The sequence below is a fragment of the Trichechus manatus genome, unplaced genomic scaffold, assembly GCF_000243295.1.
Source record: "Trichechus manatus latirostris isolate Lorelei unplaced genomic scaffold, TriManLat1.0 scaffold00075, whole genome shotgun sequence".
NCBI lineage: Eukaryota > Metazoa > Chordata > Mammalia > Sirenia > Trichechidae > Trichechus > Trichechus manatus.
Window position 1 is genome coordinate 11,687,059 of NW_004444011.1, and position 19,672 is coordinate 11,706,730.

Genomic DNA, 19,672 nt, shown 5'->3' on the forward strand with positions numbered 1-19,672 from the left:
CTCAAGTCCCAAGAACGGGAGATGAGATGACAGAAAGCAGCCGCAGGATCCAGAGAGAGCAAAAAGCCAGAACGTCTGCTTATATAGATGCGGGCCACACCCCCAAGGAGATTCCCTTTCATCTGATTGGCTACTCACAGTATATTCAATCATGGGAGTGATCACATTAAAACACGGAGAATCATGGCCCAGCCAAGTTGACACACAATTTTAACCATCACAGTGGGTTTTTTTTAACCTCATGGATTGTGTGAGTTTTGTAACACCTGGCCTGAGGGCCAAAGCATCAGAATCTCCTAGGATGCACGTTGAAATCCGGATTCCAGGTCTCTGACCCAGACCTACTTAATCAGAATCCTAAGTGTGGGGCCAAAGAATCTGCATTTTGAACAAGCTCTCCATGTGATTCTTACGCCCATCAAAGTTTGAGAACCCCTGCAAAAACCCCGAATCAGAGTTGTGTGGGGCAATTACAGAGAGTCATGAACTTTCTTGCCCTTAAAGAAAAAAATAAATCAACAGAAAAGGAAGCATGGTAGCTTTGCAGAGTTCCTTAACTCTAGAGAACTATGTGTGCATGAGCTGTAATTAGACCCATAAGGAGAAAGCCGTGCTAGGAGAGATTTTCCCTCATCCCACATTGCTAATTGAATGAGATCAGTCATCTTTGCCAAAATCTAATCATGCAAGCTGCCATGAATAATGTTAATATTTTAAAACCACCACAGTGCAGCCTGTGTCTCCAGCCCATTCAGGGAGCCTTTTCAATGTCAGTGTCACCTTTTGTTTAATGGAGCTGCCTGTCAGGGACAGTTCCAAATGAGAAACATTATTTACAGAACGTTAAAGGACCATAATACCAAAATATGTGTTCCTGATATGTTGAGCAGAGACAACGGCTTCAATTATATGTTTTGAGGCAAAGAAGTGGTGATACGTGTTGTCTCCTTGATTAGGTCACACAGGCAGAGCCTGACAACGTTCGTACAATAACATCCATTTTGTTGTTATTGCTGTTAGTTGCCATTGAGTCAGTTCCAACTTGTGGCGACCCCATGTGTTTAGGCTTTACCAAAAACAACATTTGGAGGAAATTTTTTTACTTGACATTTGGAGACAATATGAATTCCCTAAAAAAGACCGGAGAGTCCCTGGATGGTGCAAATAGTTAATGTGCTCGGCTGCTAACTAAAAGGTTGGCGGTTTGATTCCACCCACAGGTGCCTTGGTAGAAAGGTCTAGCGATCTACTTCTGAAAACATCTACAGCCATTGAAAAAATTTTGGTCCTATCCTCTCCTTGAATGGTAAAAAATGATTGTATTATGTGCAGCCATTCTACCAATACCCTTTATAATTGTGAATGATATTATTATATTCATATTCTCATGAACATGAGTATCTAAGTGGCCCCAAACTCAAATGTCTGAGTATAAAGAATTGTTATTTATGAAAATTAGGCCAGGTCACACATTCAACTTCAGTTATGTGTGTTTTGGTCTAACAGTGAATTCCGAGGAATAATTAATACCTACAAGCCAATGAAAGTTAACATTATATGTTCATTTCCCAGCTCAAAGAATCACCTGGAGAGTTTTGTTTGTTTGCTTTGTTTTGTTCTGTTAATTAAGCCAACCCTGAGTCTCACTCCCAGAAATTTTAATTAAATTGCTTTGGGGTGAGGCCCAGGTGATGTGCAACCAGCATAGAGAACGCTAATTTATAGCCAATGAAATAGGTTTCCCATCAGACATCAGCAGAGAATAATTTCTCACTAATATAGATGCTTTATATTCCTTATAATGCAAAGGTTTCTGAATTAAGATAGGATTTTCTACCTCCAATTTTGTTAGGACGAAAAGCCCATCAGTCTGTGCATCCCCTGGTGATGTGACCTAAGGCAAAGTCTCAGGAGTTCTCTGAGCCTAATTCCTCCCCAGTCTACTAGAGTACCTTAACGGCCCCAAACGGGAACGCCCGAGTATAAAAGAGTATTATTTCGTTGAACCTCTTTAAATTGGGCCAGGTCATGCATGCGGCTTCAATTATATGTTTTGAGGCAAAGAAGTGGTGATACGTGTTGTCTCCTTGATTAAGTCACACAGGCAGAGCCTGACACTACATCAGGGCACATGAAGATCAAGCAGAGGGCTAACCTTCGGTCAGCATTTGGGTGTGTGATACCTAGACTCTAGTTCCCACCCACTCATTCACCCACTCATTCATTATCCCCATATGCAACTAACTGTTTCTCATCTCAGAGACTTTGAGCAGGCTTTTCCTCTGTCTCGAATCCATTTCTGCCTTCTCTACCCATCTCCCCTAGATACTTCCCACTCATCCTTTGAGACAGTTCAGGTCTCTGCTCAGGTGGCAACTCTCTTAGAAGCTATTCCTGACATTCAGAGTGGTTGTATAATGAAGCTTAAGTTTTAGGGCTTCTCACTTGCATGGGTCCCTTCCAAGGCCCTGCGAGGGGACCTAGCAATGTATTCATGTGGCCATAATTTTTTAACAAAATTTGTAGAAGGAAGGTATTTTAACTATAATTGTTTGAGACTGTCTACTCTGATTTTTCCTCCATCACACGTCATGTATTGGAGTCACCATCAACATTTTTGGGATCAGAGTACATGGATATTGAGTTTGGAATACATTTAGTTTGGGTTTAGTAGAATAATATATTAATGTAGTTGTGAGTATAGGAATGGTGAATCAGTCAGGGTTCAGCCAAGGAAATAGAACCAGCAGGAGATATTAGCAGATAGATAGACAGATAGATTAAGCCAGGCCTACCCAGGATAATTTCTCTTCCAACTGATTAATTCAGGCCCACTCAGGATAATCTCCCTAATTTAGAATCAACTGATTGTTAGGTGCTGTCAAGTCAATTTTGATTCATAGCAACCCATTAAGACAGAGTAGAACTGCCCCATAGGGTTTTCTAGGCTGTGATCTTTATGGGAGCAGATTGCTAGGTCTTTTCTCCTGCAGAGCTGCTGGGTGGGTTCGAAGCACCAAACTTTCAGTTAGCTGCAAGGCGCTTAACCATTGCTCCACCAGGGCTCCTTGTCAGCTGATTACGGAAACCAAACCCGATGCTGTCAAGTTGATTCTGACACATAGCAACCCTGTAGGACAGAGTAAAACTCCTGTATAGGGTTTCCAAGGAGCGGCTGGTGGATTCGAACTGCCGACCTTTTTGGATAACAGCTAACCTCTTAACCACTGTGCCATTAGGACTCTTGTCAATTCATTGCACTACCTACATTAGTATTTCACTGAAAAACTGAGGACTGTAGTTCAGCCTAGTGAAGCTGACACGTGAAAAAGCCACATCACAAATGATTTCTAGTAATATGCCTATCATCCACTGTGCCAAATCATCCAGTCTTGACTGGAAGGTTGAGGAATAAAGCTTATACAGAAGTATGAGTATATCCCAACTTACCCAGCACCAAAGTAAGTGAGAATTAGAAGAGAACTAAGATTTGAAATATGTGAAACCAGAAGCTAGCCTGTAGAATTTCTTTTGATCACCAGAGAGTAAAACAATGTAAGTGGAAATTTCAATTTTCATCCATGCCTAGTCAAAATAGAAAGTCTAGATAATGTAACATATACAATTATAAAAACACCACGCTTTTTTTTTGATGGGCATTAGGTATTGGAGCTTTATCAAATATGCCTTTTTAACCGTAACTTTAAAAAAAATTTTTTTGGAAGATTTCGATAAAACAATTGAGAAATTCTTCTATAGATGTTGGCAGATTTGGATGTACTACAAATGTATCTTATTTTTCATCTTTAAATTTATTTATTAAAGAACTACAATAAAATGCAAGTAAAATTAGTGAAACTATGAAAGAAAGGAAAAACTAAGCCATGAAACCAATAGTAATTATTCAGACCTCAAGAAGCAAACAAGAAAATTTTCAGATCATTCCAAAAATAATAATTTGTAAAGAAGAGATAAACATCAATTGAAGAATGAAAAGACGCTTAGATTGTATAATAATTTAATGAAGAGAAGTGAATCATACGAATATATTGGAAAAAGATTTAAATTTCTAGCTGAGTTTACACAAAATAACAACCTCACCAAAATCTCACAGTATGTCACTATAGAAATGATGTCAACAAACTGATTTATGAGTATCATCAAATGCAAAACTATTTAACAGTAGTCATTGTACAAAAACTCAAAATAAGTGCTCTGAAATATTACTGCTTATATATGAAAGCCAACTGGACAACAATCCTAAGATTTTACACTATACTACTAGTAACTTGTTGTATAGTTGAAAGAAATTTTTTAAACAAAGATTTTAAAAATTTCTTAGTCAACCATGCTAGAGCAAAGACTGAATTATCTTTCTATTCCCTCTATAAATAGTATTACAAAACAATTGCCATAGACGGAGCAATCAAAAAGAAAGTATTATAGAAGTGTCAGGAAGTTAATTACTAAAAATAATGTATACTTTTCCTCAATTTGTGACTTTTTTGTAGTTGCCAGCTTCTTGAAATTGTTATTTTGCATGATGTCGTTTCTCTTTCTGAATAAATATTTAGTTTTGTACCTATTTTTTGTATTTTTCAAGAGGGCCCCCAAAATTGTAATCCCCAGGCCCCATAAAACTTAATTTTGCCCTTGCTGACAACAATATCTCCATCTCTCATTGCTTTGTCAATACCCTAAGCATATTTCTACCAGTGAATCCACCATATTGTTGTATAATGATCCATCCATACGTCTGCCCCTTCTGCTAGACAGCGGTCCTTCTGGAAAGGCACTGCTTCTCACCCATCTTCGAATCTCCGAGGCACATATTAAATGCCCAAGAAATACTTGATGAATGAATGGATAAGTATACAAATGGATGTGAGTGAATACTAAAAAATGAATGAATGGAGAGCCTGCCAGTGTCCACAGATACCACCTTTATTTTCAGTGTTCAAGTTGTAGACACTCACATTGAGTTCAACTGAGAAAAAAAAAAATCCTTGAGACTCTCCCAGCCACTGAATCCTGATAAAAACCTAAAGCAACAAGCCAGTGAGGAAAGCACTTAAACAAATAATCCCCAGAGAAAACTTCCAGTTAAAAAACAAACTACAGCAACAAAAATCAAAAAACGAATAAAGCAAAATGAAAACTGCTCTTCTCTACCCTGTGCCTCTCCCCACCCCCCACCCCAATCCTTGCTATTTTAGTATTGTGTTTGGATAGGTGTGCAGATATATTTGACTTATCTATTTGATTATGTGTTTTTGAGTGAATTGTGTTAGGGAGTGAAACACAATATTCATATACTACCGAACACTAACTCTTTCGTGAAATGATGACACTTATGTCCAAGATGTATGTTGTTTGCAGTCCAAAATATTTTCTGTGAAAATGCAGCTCTGAATTATGAGAAGGACTTGTGTAAAGAATTTGTAAACCATGTTCACTCATGCATTTCTCTTCATTCCATATTTAAAATTCTTATATATATATTTTTTTTATTGTACTTCAGGTGAAGGCTTACAGAACAAATAGTTTCTCATGAAACAGAAGTACACATGTTGTTTTATAACATTGGTTAACAACCCCACAACATATCAACCCTCTAACTTCTCAACCTCTTTTTTTTTTTTGGTGAAAATACACATAGCCAAAGATACACCATTTCAAAAATTTCTACATGCACAGTTCAGTGACATTGACTACGCTTTTCGAATTGTGCTGTTATTCTCACTTAAGATGAAGGCTTACAGAACAAAATAGTTTCTCGTTTAACAGTTACTACAAATGTTGCCCTATGACAATGGTTAACAATCTCACAACACATCAACAATATCCTTACTCAACCTTGGGTTCCCTATCACCAGCTTCCTTGCCCTCTTCTGCTTTCTGGCCCTTGTCACTGGACTCTTGTACCTCGTTAGTCTCATTTGGCTTTACGGGGCTGTCCACTCCCAGGTTGAACAGTGAACCTCGGAGGTAACTTCACCACTGAGCTAAAAGGGTGTCTGGGGACCATACTCTCGGGGTTTCTCCAGTCTCCTTTAGGCCAGTAAATCTGGTCTTTTTTTTGTGAGTTAGAATTATGCTCTACATCCTTCTCCAGCTCTGTCCAGAACCCTCTGTTGTGATCCTGGTCAGAGCAGTCAGTGGTGGTAGCCAGGCACCATCTAGCTGTACTGGACTCAGTCTGGTGGAGGCCTTGGTAGCCATGGACAATTAGTCCTTTGTCTGTCTTATATTTTGAAGAAAAAATATATATATTGGGAAAGAGGTTTCCTTACTATAATTCCCCACATACTGCTTTAACTCTGCAGCTGTTGTTTCCATTGGGGCCTCTTCAAATGGAATATGCTTTTATCTTACCAAGAAAATGAAAAGCAATTTGTTTTCTATTGTTTGAGGCGTGGGAGGGAGTTAGTTGTGCTGAGCAACCTTTCCCACAATTGCCCACCTCTCACTTCCTATTTTTTTCTACCTATCTCCTAGCTAAGCTGGGGATATTGGAAACTCAACACTCACCCCCTCCCCTCACCCAATATGCTGCTTCTTAATCTTTTGTGAATTATGAACCTTCTTGAAAATCTAGTGATTTTCTTCCCAGAAAAAAAGTACACAAACACAAATAGATCCAAGATTTTGCACGCAATTTTTAGGCCTTCGTTGACCACTTAATGCCATCCAAGGAGTCCTGTCCAGGGACCCCAGGGAAGGAGCCCCTACGCACGACAGTCCCTTGGGAAAGTCAAAGGATGAGCTGGCAGTGTGATACCTGTGTGGGGACTGAAACCTCCAAAGTATTTCACAACGTATATGACACTTTATCTAAGGCAAAATATTCAAGCCGAAAGGAATTGCTAAAGGGGGAAATTTACAGTTCGTAAGTCCCAGTAACTGTGCCTTTGAATGTTTAATTCTGAGTTGAGTCAATGTTTTAGGGGAAGATGTGGGGCATTTGTGCAAGTCATTACGGTAAAAAAAAATCCATTTTACACACCGTGTTTTAGCAGTGTTTCTTTTCCAAAGAGATGAAAGGTTTAATTTAAAGAATTTCTCCACTAATTTTTTTTTTTATTTTATTTTAAGGGTAAAGTTAAGTGTAAAGCAAATGGATAAATAATCTCATTTCAAAGCAAACTAACACTTACAAAGATCACCAAAATGCAAATCTATTAAAAATAGACCTTGTCTTTGAAGTTTATTTCACATTATCTAAATACATCCAGTTATGCAAATGTACATTTTTATTTCACATCTTTGCATTCCTGATATACACACATCAGGGCCAAGAACACACATGGAATATTCAGGCTGTAAAACCCTGTTTGGGGAAAACAAGATTCTCAGCTGCCTTATTTCTTTCTGCACATGAACAAAAACGATCGTTAGTAATTGGAGTGAAAATCAAGACCAGGAAGAGAAAGTGACTAATTTTTTATTCTACCTGAGGTTATTTGTACTTAATTTTTAAAATGGTCTTCCAGTTGCTGAACTGTGTTTCAATACGTAACTATCTTTGGAAGTTCTTTAAAGCATTTCAGGAACCTTAGTTGGCTGCTTTAGGGTTCTTAGAATCTGCTTAAAGTTAACACTAACAGCACACTGATGATGCTTTAATGTTAGCACTGTTGTGCTATGTATTGCCCTAAGATATTTTAACAAGTTGTAGTCAATATTATTATTCCTGTTTTGTGAAAAGATCTTGCCAGGCTAGAAAACGAGCAATTATTTCTTCAAAAAGGCAAAGAGAGAAAGACAGCGTGCGATACAGTACTAGTCTTAAAGGAAACAGTCACATTGAATTAAAGACTTTAACATTTTAGTTACAATCTTATAAAATTCAAATATATCTAAATTACATTATGATACTAAATGACTGCATGTTCATTCTGTTCAATGTTGCCCATGAGATCTTTTGTATCACTACTTCCTGGACTTGATCTACTGTTAAAATAGAGGGTGTTTTCAAAGGTGTCTTCTCGAGGTAGTTGCACATGTCTTTTTTTATAAAAGAAATATGCAGCGAGGCCAGCACCAGTTAGAATCAGGAGGATCACAATGACAACTACTCCTGCCACGCTAGAAGATGGTTTGGAAGGGCCCATCTTCCTTGAGTCAGCTATAAATAAATAAAATCATTAGAAAAAGATGGAGGGTGACAGAATGTAGAATGCTCTGGAGAACAATGCAAACTTTACTCTTTGAAAAACTAAACTTCATGAATATTCTTTCAAGTGACATTTGTCAAATAGAAATTCAGGACATAAAAACAAGAATCTATATGACAGAGAGGATTTAAAATGTTAAGATTATTATTCAGTTGTAAGAGTACATCATCTTTCTAGTTAATCAGTGTTTTGAGCTAGTTAATGTTTTAAAAATATATATCTTGTTCAAAATAATTTAAGGCTGCTTACAAACACCCACTGTATAAGAAGATAAAGAAAATAATAATAATAATAGAAAAACAAGTAAAAAAATAGGGAAAAGAGAAAATAAGAGTAGTGGAAATTTGAACTCATGAGTATTAATTAGTAAACAAATGGCACCCTTAAGGCTAATAAAAAGGTTGCAAAAAATGTGTTGCGGTTGAGTCGATCCGGACTCACAGTGACCCTATAGGACAGAGTAGAACTGCCCCATAGGGTTTCCAAGGAGCAGCTGGTGGATTCCAACTACTGACCTTTTGGTTAGCAGCTCAGCACGTAACTGATAGCACCCGTAAGGCTAATAAGATGGTTGCAGGTAAGCCATATTTCACTTGAAGTTTTCTTTAGCAGCCAACAAAAAATAGTGAAATGTAATTAGTTACCTAATTCAAGTAGTGTATAAACTTAATTTGGAAAAAAAAAAAGAAGTTGCTCAAAACAAAAAATCACAAGGATTCCTGAGAGAAATTTCTTCCATGAGTTCTCATAGGAAGCCCCTTTGTAATAGAGCAAACAATGACTCCAATAACGTCTTATGGTAAAAACACCAGCCTGACTCCTAGGCCTGTTTTTCTAGTGAATCAAAGTGGGTTGATGACACAATAACAAAGTCTAGTGTAGCTAAAGCAATTCTACTGAGAGTAGGGGGCAGTAAGAAGGGATTATCAGGGTTCTTAAAACAAACTGTATTAATTATTACAGATATGGAATTTGAAATTTAATAATGGTCTTACCTTTTGTTGTCATCAATGTATGAGTAGGTTCAGGTTCAGCATCAATAACTATAAAAAAAGAAAGAAATTAATTACACATTTATAAAAACCCATAATAATTGTATGTAGATAGTGGCTATTATTTGGTTTACAGACACGTGGAATCCTCCATCTTTAGTTTATGGTAATGTGATATATATGTATATATAGATATACAGATACATTTTACAGCTGTATGAGTACACTGGAAGATCTGAAAATGAGATCCTCCAAGTGGCATTTCTGCGACTGATAACTCACCCTTAAAATCTAGCCATAAGCAATGTATTCTAGGCTAGGAGTTTTGAAATTGGCCCACTGAAGTCTAAGATATTACAAGATATTGGAATGAAAAGTAACATAAGACTCCAAGATTGCACCAGAGGGTGTGGTATCTTAAAACAGAGTTAAAAAAGACTAAAGACCTGCACAATTTAAAATCTACTGGGGGGGGGGGGTTATTTGAGCTAATTCATTTTTGTTAATCTATTACCTAATTAAGAAATTTGTCTCTTGGGAAGAATATTATATGAGGTGGAATGGCATCAAAATATTGTTAAAGTCCATATCAAGAAACATTGTAGGCATTTAACAAAATTAATTACCCCAATCCCTTTTCTTACATGGTCTGCCACTCATTCTCAGAAGGAGTCTTGCATGATCTATTCTGTAATAAATTTTGCTTGCTCTCCAGAACCCTGGCCTCTTCTGGTTTGGGCTGGGTAATTGCCTCATTGCTTTTCCCCTCCTGCAGGGAAGCTTTGTCAACTGATTCTCCCAACTGCTTGCAACTTGGCAAATCCACACGCACGGATATCGCATGATAAATGTATTGATAAGCCAGAATAATTATGTCAGCTAAGCAGGCAGGGAGTGTTGCTTTCTCACTCTGGGCTGCAGAAGCAATTGATCACAGTGGCAGAATGGATTTTCACTTATAAAGGGAGATAGCTGGCAATCACATTATAATGGCACACTTGACATCTCCCTATTTGGAAGAAATAGTGGCCTGTAAACATACGTATCATATGACAAGCATCTTACTTACTTTTTGGTCTTTTACAAATATATCCTTTGTAGGAAGAGCAGTGAATGTTATTCCAAAACCCAGAAGAAGCAAGTAAAGTGACACAGTCATTGCGTTCACCAGAGGGGTCTCCTGCATTCCAGTTGACAAAGGAGACTGGATTGTTGTTTATCCAGAGCCACATTCCTGATTATCAAATAAAACCAATAAAGAGAAGTTAAAAAGAAGCCATCTTAATATAGAAATAGATAGTGGAGATGGTTGATGAATGTCATTAATGTCACTTAATTGTATATGTAAAAAATGTTGAAATGGAAAATGTTTTATATATATATATTTGTCATAATAAAATAATTTTTTAAAATAACGCATCTTAAAGTACATTCAACTTATTCACACAAAATTTCTAAGCATATTATTTTATACTACAATTAATGGTAGTTTACACCCAGACTTTTAACCAACAAGACTATAATGACTAATTATTACATGAAAAGAAACTGAGGAAGATGTTTTTATACAGCTTTAGTTAAAAAAAAATTTTCTAATTAATACAAATATTTATATTTATCCTCCCCAGGCTTCTTCTTCTTCTATTTATTTATTTTTTTTGGCATAAGATAGAAAATGCTTTATAAATCTTCTTAAACTAACTTAGCTACAGGAGATATTCTTTTTAATTAGCACCTTTGAGAACAGCTACTGTAATATGTGAGTCCTTTAAATTTTCGGTCCTTATCTTTTATTTTAAATAAAGATATGAGTTTGAGTTTCAAATTTTTCACAAATTAATCATTATTTAAGGTAAGACTTTCTGGAACTGAAACCTAGCTTTACATACAACATTTTGAATATTCGTGATTAAATAATGGCTCTGCAGAAATTACCTTCAACATTTCTGAACAATCCTATCCAAAAATTGGTTTTACTTTTAAGTGGCTCAACACGATATGACAGAAAACTGGATTCAGCAGCGCTTTCAATGGAAACCAAAGAGGAACCTGCAAAGTATAAAAGGACAAATTTGATGGAAGTAGCCAAAAAGTTTTTATGACAGTATTGATATTACGAGTAATAAAAATCAGTACCACATTTCCACGTAAAGGGAACAATTTCAAATAGTAGACATCTGCCTTCTCAGAATTTCAGTTTCTGTTCTGAAAATGTATACAAGACACTGAACTTATTGCTAGAGGATATGTAAATATGAGGAAGACATAAACTATATCTTAAGAAACACATGGTTTAATAGCTAGTAATAAGTGGAGAGTACAAAAGAGAGTAATAAGTTAAAAGCACAAAGAGAAAACAAGTGCAATATGCTATGGAGGTATTAAACAGAGAGAAGATTTGTTTTAGGTAGAGCAACTAACAGGGAGCATGGAGGAAGCAGAAAAGACATTAAACAGCAGAAAGGATAGACAGTAATTCCAGGGGAAAGACAAAGAGGAGGAAAGCATAGGGCTTCTTCAGGAACGGGTGGCTCAGTTGACAGGAGTGCAGCAACTATCTGGTCAATGTGCAAAAGAAGACAGATTAGGCCTCACTGCAAAGGGCAGGGGATTGATATTTAGGGTTTTGTGGCAATAAAAACACACTGTTTTTAAAAAGTAGAGTGGTAAAATGCATTTCTTGGAGTATTAATCAGTTCAAAATAAGAAAAAAGAAGAAACTGGAAAACTGGTTAGAAGATTATGATATCAACAACCCAGATTAGATTAAGATTGATTCAGTGTCAGCATTGAATTTTACAGTAAAATCCTATATACCTTTTTAATAATAGCAATAACTAATATATTTTAAGCACTTCATGCCAAGCATTTTGCTTCAGGCTTTATAATTATGATCTCATTAAATTTTTACAACAACTTCATGAAATAGATACTATTGCTACCCTGTTTTCCAGATAAGAAGACTCAAGCACAGAGGATAAGTAATTTTTTAAGTACAGGGCAGACCTATAACATGACACAGTTATGCTGGCACTTGAGGCTTTTCACTTAACCATATGCCCTGCATCCCATATTACTGGTTCCTGGATCATTCCCTTGGTGATTTTTTTTTAATTGCACTACTTCCTATTTCATTATTAAATATATTTCATAGGCAATAGCCATTTCAAAGTACTTTGATGAATGAAAATTATTCATTTTATGTACAGTAAAATACAGCCACTTAAAATTGAAAATGAAGTTTCCACATATTCATAGAAAAATTTAAAGGGAGTCCTTTAGGTGAAAATGAAAAGACACTAGACAGTAACTTGAATCCATATGAAGAAATAAAGAGCACCAGTAAAGGTAACTACATAGGTAAACTAAAAGACAGTATAAATGTATTTTTTGTTTGTAACTCTTCTTCATCTTATCTGATTTAAAGATAACTGCATGAAGCAATAAGTATAAACGTGCTGATTCGCATACAATGTATAAAGATGTAATTTGAACGACAGTAACGGCACAAAGGAGGGGAGAAGGAATGGAGGTACATAGGAGCAAAGTTTTGCATGCTATTGAAACTAAATTGGTATTAATCTGAATGAGATTGTTATAAATTAAGATGTTAATTGTAGTTCCCAAGGCAACTACTAAGAAAATAAATATATACAGCCATGCACTCATAAGGTTATACAGTGCCAGGAGCAGAAGAAGCTGCGGCCCCACCCCATGCAGTAGTGAGAGAAGGAGAAAGGTTTGCAGTCATGCATTGATTAATGTCCCTGATACATTCTGGGAAATAGGACGTTATGTGATTTGGACTTTGCGCGTAAACCATATTATATATGAAACTGCCTCCTTCCAGGCCCCTTCTTCCTCAGCTCACTGCTCACTCAGGTGCCCCCTCCCCGCACACCCCTCACCCTGCTTTCTTCCTCCTTCCCTCACTCCTGCAGGGAGCAGGGCCACAGGCTCCACCTCCTCCTGGTGTTGTATAACTTTATGGGACCGCTGATATACATGTGGTTGGACATTGCCTGAATGGACGTTATGCGGCACATGACTGTATGGTGTTCAAGACAATATCCAAATCAGGTAATGTCCTATTTCACAGAATGTATCATGGATGTTAAGCGACACATGACTGTATATAATAAAAGAAATGACAAGGGAATAAAAATAGTACGTTAGAAAATATCTATTTAACACAAAAGAAGTCAGTAATGAAAAAATAAAGGGCCAAAAAAAAAAAATAAGACATAGAAAACAAATGGCAAAATGGCATACATAAATCCTACTTTATCTATAATTAGATTAAATGTACTGTATTTTTAAGCAAATAATGCACACCCTCTGCATTTGTTTGCTGGATGGCACCGTCACAAGCACTGCCAAATCAATTCTCTTCCACATGTTGCTGTAAAAAAAATTTGCATAGCGTGCTTATGAAAATACCTGGTGGGGGAAGGGAATGGTTGGCAAACAAAAGCAGAAGGTACTCATTATTTGCATAAAAATACGGTAAATGGATTAAACACACCAATCAAAAGGCAGAGATTGGCAGAATGGATTTAAAAAAAACATGTCCCAACTATACTGTTTATAAAAAAAACACTTTTAGATTCAAAGACATAAATAGATTGAAAGTAAAAGGATAGAAAAAGATATACCATGCAAACAGTACCTAAAAAAGAGCTGGAGTGGTTATACTAATATTAGACAAAATAGACTTTTAGACAAAAATTGTTACCAGTGACAAATAGAGACATTTTGTAATGATAAAAGTTTTAATACATCAAGAGAATATAAACATATATGCACCTAACAACAGAGCCCCAAAATACACAAAGAAAAAACTGACAAAGCAGATGTCATCTGACTCAGAATTGAAAATCAAAACTCAAGGTTGACTTTTGAATGAACCTGAAGGAAATGGTGATACAGTTCTTGAATACCACTGTTGGATGAAGAACCTTGAGTTACAGCATAATCAAAATATGGTAAAAATAATTCAGTAAAATATTCAGTGTGATTTAACTAAGTGGATTTTTAAATACACCCAGAAAAATTAACTTTATTTGACCTTTTTGATTTCAGGTGGGAAAATTCACATATGTTGTGTCTATCTGGGTTTTGTTTTGCTTTTCTTTACACATATGATAACCAGAACTAAATACTTTTTTTATTAATAGTAAAAGAAAATGGTCTGGGCACTTGTAAAATCTGAGCTTATCAGTGATAGGAGGTGAGCACAACACTGAATAACAGGATAAGAATTTGCAGCAGTAGGACAGAAAGGAAGAAAGACTTCCTCAGCAAATTATTGCTTTCTAGCTCAATTCTCTGAAATTTTGAGGCTACAAATTTAGACAGTAGATATTGGGGGGCCATATGTTAAACATCTTACAAAATAAACTATTAAAAAATGAACAAGGTATTTTTACATTCCTTATGTTTTTAATGTATGGTGTTATTAGTTTCTTAAGACTAAAGAACAGATGACTGTGAAATTTTCTCACAATAAATGTGAACTTACCCATTCTAAGACATTCTAGAGAAGCATGGCCCCAGTTCTTTGTGTACGAAGACTCAATATAATAGCAGTGGCCGTGGAAAGGAATCCACGCTGTATGCTCTGACTCCGGGCATCTGCCAGGCAGTTGTGGAGGTTCAGTGGCAGGCGTGTCTATTAATAAAAATGCATTTAAAATAAAGCAAAAACTAAAATTTCTATAACAGAATAATATCTTAGAAGATAAGGAAGTTTTATCACCTATCACTGTAAAAGAAAAACTTCTAGTGGTCATTAGTTAGAGGCACCATTTTTATTATTGTGTTTTCTTTTACTTTATCCATTTTTTTCATATTAAATATATTCAGTGAAATGTACCATGGCATGGAGGTAATCAATCACACTCATAATCAAGAATGTAGATCTACAGTTACCTCTAAAGATATTAATATGTCAAAAAAAAAAAGTCACCCAAAAATAATTTTAAAATGGATTCCCTCTTCAAGCCATTTATTTCTTTTTCTGAGATCGTAGTCCCTATAAGCCCTTCTTGGCTATTAAAGACATCTGTGATGAAATTAAATGATATCATTACAATTCTAGATTTTAGTCCATAACATAATCGATTTTAACTATTTTCAATTGCCTCATATGCACGTGAAAGCTGGACAATGAATGAGGAAGACGGAAGAAGAATTGACGTCTTTGAATTGTGGTGTTGCTGAAGAATATTGAATATGGCATGGACTGCCAAAAGAACAAACAAATCTGTCTTGGAAGAAGTAAACCAGAATGCTCCTTAGATGCAAGGATGGTAAGACTATGTCTCACATACTTTCTATATGTTATCAGGAGGGATCAGTCCCTAGAGAAGGACATCATGCTTGGTAAAGTAGAGGGTCAGCGAAAAAGAGGAAGACCCTCAATAAGATGGATTGACACAGTGGCTGCAACAATGGGATCAAGCATATGAAGGATTGCGAGGATAGCGCAGGACCAGGCAGTGTTTTGTTCTGTTGTACATAGGGCCACTATGCGTTGGAACTGACTCCATGGCACCTAACAACAACATATGCATTCTGATAAAATTATTTTGATATAGTGTGCTGTAGACAATCAAAAATAAGCATAATCTCCTGGGGAATCTGGCATCATTGATTCAGAGGGTAATCTCAACAATAAACATTCAGAGGCTCATAAAGATTAAATAAACTCTATCAATGAAGAATATTTTCTATATCCATCGTTTTGATCTACATATATTAGTTTATCACTAAGTCAGTCTTTTTTAGGTGAAGGGATATGTTTTATACAGTCTTAGCTACCTGAGACACTAATTGTTTAATAATATCAATAGTGGTGTGTAGTGGCTTATTCAGAAAATTTCAAAACCCTGTTTGTTTCATGTATTCAATTACCATTTGATCTTTTACAGAGAGAATGGAAACTTTCATTGCAATATGCTGTCTTCCAGTAGCTATCAATATCCAGATAAACACAGGCTGATTTCAGTTTGGGTTCATCAGCAGCCCAATTAGTGTACCTCACTCTCCATTTATCAATCCAAACATATTCATTATTGGTCTGCAAGGACAAAAACAACCATTAACATGGAGCCTTGCTTCAAGTAGAAAATACCAAAAGAACCAAGCAAGGAGAAAAAAGGACATTTGAGATTGTGAATTGACATAGACTCTTGAACTTTGAGGAATTAAAAAGAACATTATAAATCACTTCTACCCATTTTTCTCAAATTCACTAAATGCAACCTTTTTAAAAAGACTATTTCTTGGAGGTCTCCAGGAATAAGTCTTTGGAAGCCAATTTGAAAAACACTGACATGAAAAAACTGACATCTTATTCTATGAAATTCTTTTACATTTGCAGGTTTTCAGTGCAAAGGAGAAGTTTTATCTCCCTAACACATAAAATATTTCTTATATTATTATTGAAACTAGAATAAAAACTACGTAATTTTCAATGAATTTGTGGAACCCTGAGATAAACAATAACCTAATCTGAAACAGTGTCAGTGATAAATGACTTAGCTAAGTTCACACAGGTAGTTAGTAGAGGAGCCTAGGTTTCTTGCCTTCCAGGCAGGTGGTCTTTCAACTACACAAACCATGATGTCATCAAAAAAAAATTGATTGTTTTATTCAATTTGCCAACTTAACTTTTTATTAAATTAGTTGAACAAATTTATGATTATGTACAGTCTAATCGATAACATCAAAAATATTATTTACCAATAATATTCTTTTAACAATGTAGACAAGATTTTACAGGTAAAGCCTTAGAACAGATAGATGACACATAATCTCAATCAGAGATAAGGACTTTTTTTAAAAATTCAAACAATTGTTTCCTTCTTAACTCCATCATTTAATTTACCAAGACAATTACCAAAGATTCAATGGCAAATTCAAAATATTTCTTCAAGTTAGAATTTTGTAGTATTCTACCATGGATACTCAGATAGTAATTGAATAATCATTAACTCTAGCAATACAAGGAAGATAATAGTACTATTTTAGTTATAAATATTGATGTAAAGGAAAGCCATTTAATCTTTCTAAAAATAAATAAAAGCCTATTTTAATCTCCTAAGAGAATTAAGACCATGTCTGTGAGAAGAAAATGAATGAATTATCAAGTGAATTAATTACTGAAAACATAGTTTCTATAGAAACATAAAAATCTCTTGCCTAAATTTAATCCCAGAAAACATTATGTAGCTACTTCATTTTAAATATCCACTTTCCCACTTAAAAATAATCCTAATTGCATAAAGTGTAAATTTTGATCTCTGTATCACATCATTAGAAGCTCTATAAAATCTAACACCAACCTACCTTCCAGTTTTATCCCCCTCTCTATCTCCTTTTCTCTTCTTGGTACTCCTTTTTTTTCTACCATCCTAGAGCACATCTATAAAGTTCCTCTTTCTCTGAGAAGCCCTTCTTGGTCATCTACCCTGGCAAAACTGGTCTGTTTTGCATCCTCCATTAGCACTTTACACATGCCTCTCTTTTGACACTTGCCTTAATAACTTGTTGGCATATCTAGTATTTCCTCTACTAGAAAGTTTGCTGGATGGATGAAGGTAGGATCATGTGGCAACAGAGAAATCTCACTTAGGAGCATTTTGGCAACTATATTACCAGTCTTACTGCTCTGCCTCATCCTTCACTACACCCCATTCTCTGTCAAACTTCCCTTCTCTGTTGCAGAATATAGAGAATTTACTGCAGTGAAATATTCCTCACACATAGACAGAAGCTCCACAACTTCAGTATCTATAATGACTCTAGAATGGCTTGCCATAAAAATTTAAAAGTATCCCATCACCCAGCAACTATGTCCCTGACCTGCTTTCTTAACTCCTATGGCATAGTTGTAGTCATGATCCTAGAAAGAAACAGGTGAATAAATAAAACTGTTTATACCCAGAATGTAGTTTTATTATTTAAAAACAATACGAGAATACATTAGTTAGATAATTCTTACTTCGATTTTTTTGACACACATCACTAGCTTGCTAGGTTTTTGAAGGTACAGATCAGGTTTTGTTCATCTTAGTACCATTCACAACTTACACATAACAAGTGTTCAAGATAATAAACAGAAAGCGGACCATTTTCAATCACAATTTATCAACATGTCAAGTTGTACGTGTTTCTGGCATCTTACCAAGTTACTATTCAGGGCGATCCACACAGGTACATTCAATTTTTGCATTTGCATCCACACAAATGCATTGCTATAGGGATCTAGAATGCTTCCAATATGGGAATTGTGAAGTGTGCAATACTTCTCTGCTTCATACCATGAAAGCTTCAAGTCAATGAGTGAATAGCTGCTTTCACCAAAATTAATAAAACCATCTGTAGGAATTGTTGTTGGAGAAACAGGTAAGGAAGGGTCTGAAATAAAAAGATGATTTTCATTAGCATTTTCAATAAACATTAATGGAGCCCAATCTGTAGATGAGTACTATATCTCACGTATTGTAAAAATAATCAGAATAGCACGAATCTAAACTACCAAGTTTTAAAAATATTTTCATGAGCTAATTTGCACCATAAAGCAAAGTTTATTTATAATCAGCATGCCTAACTAAATTCAATAATTTATGAACTGTATTACAAATATTAAGGTAAATAAATCAAGCTTCCAAACTGAAAACCAAAAAAGCTTGCCAATCCAATGGTGATCTGGTATCTAGATGAAAGAAATGCCACAGTAGCAAATAATGGATTTTTTTCAGTACAAGGTCAAGAACAATGTTTCTCCCCTTCCACCCATTTGTTCCATTTCATCCAGGTGTTTGCAACTATTTGTATCTATTTGACTCCACTTGTGAGTAATGCTCCTACAGAACACTGATTTAGGTTTCTGGAATGAAGCCATAAACCAGTCACTTGTTCATTTACCTTTTACTTCATGATCAAGCTCTGCTCTTACTGATAATTTCCTATGTCTTTCACTCAAGGCCCACATACCTCATCCAAACTGACCCAGAGGCTGAAGTCCCTGTAAACCAAAGTCACTTTGTATTTTTTGTTGTTGTTTATTTTTATCTTTCCTCCTCAATCTCCTAGCATGAGTTTCTAATCAATGCTATAGGTCGCTATGAGTCAGAATCAACTTGATGGTTTTACTCTAAGCCACTTACTGTCAAGACCCTAAAAAAGGAGTTTGCTTCTGCATGCCTTAGCTGATACACTAGGGAAGGGGTCAGCAAACAACAGCCCGAGTGCCAAATCTGGCCTTCTGTCTGTTTTTGTAGCCCAGAAACTAAGAATGATTTTCAAATGGTTTCAAAAAAAAAAAATCAAAGAAGAATGAAGTTATGGATTGAATTGTGTCCCCCAAAAATATGTGTTGTAATTCCTAACCTCTATAACTGTGGTTGGAGCCCTGGTGGCGCAGTGGTTAAGAGCTATGGCAAACTACGGCTGCTAACCAAAAGGTTGACAATTTGCCTCCATCAGCTGCTCCTT

General features: G+C 35.8%; 1 protein-coding gene across 1 annotated transcript in view; it reads right to left on the minus strand.

Moving 5' to 3' along the window:
* Positions 1 to 6,172: 6,172 nt before the first annotated feature.
* MRC1 (mannose receptor C-type 1) overlaps positions 6,173 to 19,672 on the minus strand; it is a 127,057-nt gene continuing 113,557 nt past the window's right edge. Inside the window, exons 24-30 of the mRNA XM_023735071.1 lie at positions 18,360 to 18,592; positions 16,085 to 16,250; positions 14,691 to 14,840; positions 11,105 to 11,218; positions 10,239 to 10,403; positions 9,173 to 9,220; positions 6,173 to 8,128 (exon numbers count right to left, since the gene is read on the minus strand). Of these exons, the coding sequence (XP_023590839.1) occupies positions 7,878 to 8,128; positions 9,173 to 9,220; positions 10,239 to 10,403; positions 11,105 to 11,218; positions 14,691 to 14,840; positions 16,085 to 16,250; positions 18,360 to 18,592 (1,127 nt within the window). The 3' untranslated portion in view covers positions 6,173 to 7,877. The remainder of the gene's footprint in view (positions 8,129 to 9,172; positions 9,221 to 10,238; positions 10,404 to 11,104; positions 11,219 to 14,690; positions 14,841 to 16,084; positions 16,251 to 18,359; positions 18,593 to 19,672) is intronic.